The sequence below is a fragment of the Atta cephalotes genome (genome assembly GCF_000143395.1).
Source record: "Atta cephalotes unplaced genomic scaffold scaffold00010, whole genome shotgun sequence".
In the NCBI taxonomy this organism is placed as follows: domain Eukaryota; kingdom Metazoa; phylum Arthropoda; class Insecta; order Hymenoptera; family Formicidae; genus Atta; species Atta cephalotes.
Genome location: NW_012130074.1, coordinates 6,014,677 through 6,019,582, shown reverse-complemented (window position 1 = coordinate 6,019,582; position 4,906 = coordinate 6,014,677). Strand labels below are relative to the sequence as shown.

General features: G+C 25.1%; 1 protein-coding gene across 1 annotated transcript in view; it reads right to left on the bottom strand.

Annotated features, from left to right (window-relative positions):
• The window catches only part of LOC105627896 (WD repeat-containing protein 5-like), a 14,007-nt gene that overhangs the window by 6,719 nt on the left and 2,382 nt on the right, over positions 1-4,906 (bottom strand). The window contains exons 2-3 of the mRNA XM_012209169.1: positions 1,396-1,598; positions 686-909 (exon numbers count right to left, since the gene is read on the bottom strand). Of these exons, the coding sequence (XP_012064559.1) occupies positions 686-909; positions 1,396-1,598 (427 nt within the window). The remainder of the gene's footprint in view (positions 1-685; positions 910-1,395; positions 1,599-4,906) is intronic.

The following is a 4,906-nucleotide window of genomic DNA, read 5'->3' as shown; positions in this document are numbered from 1 at the left end:
TTATATATATATATATATATATATATACGAATAACATTAACATAAAATTTTATCCTTTTAACGAATGTAAAACTTTCAATTATAATTTTAATTTTTGAATTAAATTTTTTAACGTTATATTATTTATAGTTTATGCTATAGCTTATGCTACCATCAATATTAATTTTTAAATTAACACTTATTTTACGTAATTTTATGAAGCTTTATATAAACATCATCATTAAAGGCAAGAAAAAATAATTTAAGATATTAATAAAGTTTTTAATGCACTTAAAGTTAAATTTTTTAAGATAAATTAATATTTTTTAAATTCGCCTTTAATAATGAATAAATAATACGGAAATTTGTTTTTATTATTTTGCTTTGCTCATTTTCTTTTGCATGGTATTATTTCAAAAATGTAAAATAAAAAAATTGCATCTTATATTACATTGTGTATTATATAATTAATATTACATCAATATTCTCTCTCTCTCTCTCTCTCATATAAAATTGTTTTTAAAATCTTAATTATTTCTAATTATGCAATAAATCCAAAATATAAAATTTAACAATATTTGTTGATTTTAATATAATTTTTTCGAAAGTGAGCTTAAATAATTTCCAGATAAAGATTTATTAAATAGATAATAATTAAATTTATTACATAGTAATTAAAATAAGAAGTGAAAGATGCGATACTAACAAGTCGCTATCACAATATTAGCGATCGGATATGTACTGCGCACTGGTCGGTGCTTTACAGCGGTCACTGGAGACGGATTCAACATTATTTCCGTATCGCACAGACTCAACGTATTCTCTCCCGAATTAACTTTGTAGAACTTTACATTCCCGTCCAATAGTCCTGCCGCCAAAAAGTCGTAAGTTTCCGTATAGCAGATGCAAAGCACGTCTTGATCAACTTCCCTGCAAACTGTTCACTTTGCAACTTATTTCGAATGAATATAGCTGTTTAACATAAACCTGTTCAAAATTAGATAAAGGATTACATATTCACTTATGTCTTTAAAGCGTTCAAATTATGAAAGATTATTCTTAATTTAAAAATTATTAGCTATGAACCATTATTTACAATATTTGGCATTTTTAATTTTTTCGACATTTTTCTTCACAAAAAAAATTGAATTTAACAAACAATTCATATATAATAAGAAACGAAAATAGATCACAAATTCAATTAATTTCGACTTTATAAATAAATATTCTTTGTAAAAAAAAATCATCTATTAAAGATGTCATTTCTTAATTAATATATCTAAAAAAATGATTGTATATTCATACAAAATATTCATGTTTAAAATGAGAGTGTAAATGATTTTCTTTTATTTTAAGAGAATTTAGATATTTTGCTACGATATATAAAAATAATAATTATGAATAAATACTGCTTACATTTGATTGATAATATTGATATTGCCGACTAATTGATAACGATGCTCGATGTCGAAGGTGGTTGGTATTGATGCTGATGATGGAGTGTATTCCTCAGTGGAAATTGAAGTTGTAGGTATCTCATCGAAATCTATTTCGCTAGCATTATTTGGAACGGTTGAATCGGTAATATTGGAGAACTGTTTACTATTTTTATCTTCCATCTAGTAGCAGAGAATCAATTATTATTTACATTAAAAAGCTATGTTTTTTTAAATATTACAAAGATATAATATGATTAAAATGGAAATAAAAAATGAAATGAAACAGTTCCTAAAGCTTAAAAACGTAAAAAATAAACATTTTCAAAACGTCGAGAACATTCAGAAAAATATGACGAGTATTTTGAATAGCATTTCAACTTTAAATTTTAACAAAAAGTTTTGAAACTTTACATTAAAGATGTATGAAGTGTATTAATGTTATGCGGGATTACTTCGAAAGATAAAATACATTTTTTATTGCTTTTATTGTTATATTTATTGTTATATTTTATAAGATGTCAAACTATGTATATTTATTTATTAATATTTTATTCATATTTTATTAATATTTCTTATTTAGAAAGAAGCTTCTATAAGGCAAGAAAAATTGTTTTTATAAGACAAATCAAGTATAAGAGGACAAGTATTCTTGTCCTCTTTCATGTATCAACAATGGAGAATTAAAATTGTTAATTAAATTTCAAAGTTACAGAGTGCGTTTGGAAAGATGCTAACGCTTTTTGTATCATTCTATTCTTGTTTTACTTTTAATGAACTATAAAAGTAGATCAATACCAATAACTCTAACAGTTTCTTCCCAAACGTTCCAATTATCGTCATTGTGACATATGAGTTTTTATAATACCGTTTATCTAGATACAGTGAATGCTAAGACCATTATCTTCTCCTTAATAACTAATTAACAAAAGGATAACATGATTTTAGCATTCACCGTATCTGGATCCACGTTATTGGAAAAACTCCCTAATATGTTTTTAACGTCAAAATAATGATAAATAACTTATGTTGAAACATCTATAATATGTATTTAGAAAGTTATATTATATTGTATAACTGTAACAAAAATGAATAAATAAATAACAAACTATTTTTAAAAGTAATTTTATTTACTATTTTACAAAAATTTAAAATAAAAACTATGTTATTTAAAAAAAATAAATCAGAAATGCAGAATAGAATGTAAACATATAAGTAAATAAAATATTATTATTAATATTGCAACATATTAACCTTATTGAATATTAAAATAGGGTTCCACTTGATATTAATGCGCAGAATTCAGAGAATACAAGCTGGATGTGTTGCTTATATGAGTAGAATTTTATAAAGCATCATATTCTAATTTTAAAAATTTATGAATCATCAGACCAAAAAATTACAGTAGCTTGTTATCTGAAGAAACTGGAATTTAAAATATAATTTCTGACATGTCAAAAATTTAAAATGACGATCGCAGTATGTACAGTTAAATTGATAAATATTTCGTTAAATTGATACTTATAGTATGATACTTATACTAAATACTTAGGTATGTAAATTTTGATTTTGTATACATATTTATAAATTATAAATATTAATAAATATTAATCTAATTTAATAAAACATGAATGCGAAAAGAATTTGTACACAGAGAAATGCTCATAATATTTTTTCAAATGTATTGGGTCGTCCGGAAAGTTCGTGCCGCAAAAGATTTAAATTTAATAAATGAAATTAAAAATTTAAATCTTCTGCGTTTCAATTTTCCTTCAAAATCGGCACGAACTTTCTGGACAATCCAATACATAGAATATTCATATTTGATATAAAATTAGCTAACAGGTATACGTGAAAGATGGTCGAATAGACCTCAAGTGATTTAGTTCGATTTTTTACATGCTTCAGATATATTATTATAGATACTATAAAGAGAAAGCGATATACATAGAAACAAAATATGTATTAGAATGAAAAAATGTGTCTATTGTTGTGAGATAATCTGCCGTATAATAGTGTTTCGCATTTCTATTTTGTCTTCTATTTTTCACGCTTATTATTGATCATTATTTTTTGTTTGATTCAAAATTGTTGCATAATTTTGATTGAGCTCTTTTCGTTACAATCGAATGATATCCGTTATTGAATGTGACTCTTTTTTTGTCGCCGATGAATGATGATGTGTTGTCTGCGAAATGTAAAGTTGTTTAAAGATTATTTAACATTCCAGCTTACTGATACACACATATACCATGCACAAATATTTTATCAATGTTATAAAAATTTTGACACTATATTTATTATATATTTATACGATCTGTCTCTCTTATATTAGTCATTAAAATTGTTGTCATGTGATCTTCATTTTATAGATATGATTTGAAAATTTAATAAGGAAATGAAAAGTACGTATCTAACGAAAGTATTATAGACATAATATATAAAAGTACAATCGGTATGATCTTATTTGAACGTTCGGTTTTCTTCAAATCATTTTCAGCAATTTCATAGATACTTATTGTAGATGTCTTGACAAAATATTTCGATGAAGTTTATTAAACTTTATGTGAGACTAAGACTGAGCCTATCCCTACTTTTTTATATTATTATTGGATAATTATATTTTATTTGCGCGCTGTGTTAATGCTCTCATTGCCCGATATATTTTATTATAGTTTTTGAATTCTGAAAGCCCGATTAATATTTAAATTCTACATATTGTAGGCATATTTCATTTACTGCACAGACACGTATATTATACATTGTAGTCTGTAGCGTCAATTTATTACATTCAATCTGTCTTTTCTCAAAGTCAAGTACGTGATTGCTTATTTTAACTTTCACAGTAGCTCGTAAAAAATGTATATCCTGGTTATATTTTAGAGTTGTATTCAGGTATCCTTGTAAAAAAAATACTACTGATTGTGAGCGCACTATTAATATTTTGATGGACTACTGCTATAGTAGTAGACTAGTGCCACAAAATATTATTGCGCAGTAGTACTTTTCTTAAGAGTATATCCACGTCTTGGCATGATACAAAATGTAAGAAACGAGTATGCGTCAGTCGTCACAGAAACTAATTATTATTAATAAGTCTATTAAGGAGGGACAGTCATGTAAATATCTAAAAATTCATTAATCTAATGATATCGATGTTACACATTCTGCTGAAAATTCTGATGAAAAAAACACTTAAAAGTAACTTAAAAGTAACTGAAAGTGACTGTAACTGTAACGAATTCAGAGTCAATAACTTGTAACGGTAATTAATTACTTTTTGAGAGAAAGAAATTGTAACTGTAATTAATTACTTTTACAAAGTAACTGTCCATTTCTGGATATTATTTAAAAAGTACTTAAGATCCAGCTTTGACTTTTGTTATAGGCATTGCTTTTTTATTTATTACTTTTTCAAGCAACAATTTGATAATGATGTTACAATTTTTTATAAAGACAATATGGAAATTGATATATGGAATTCGAAGAAT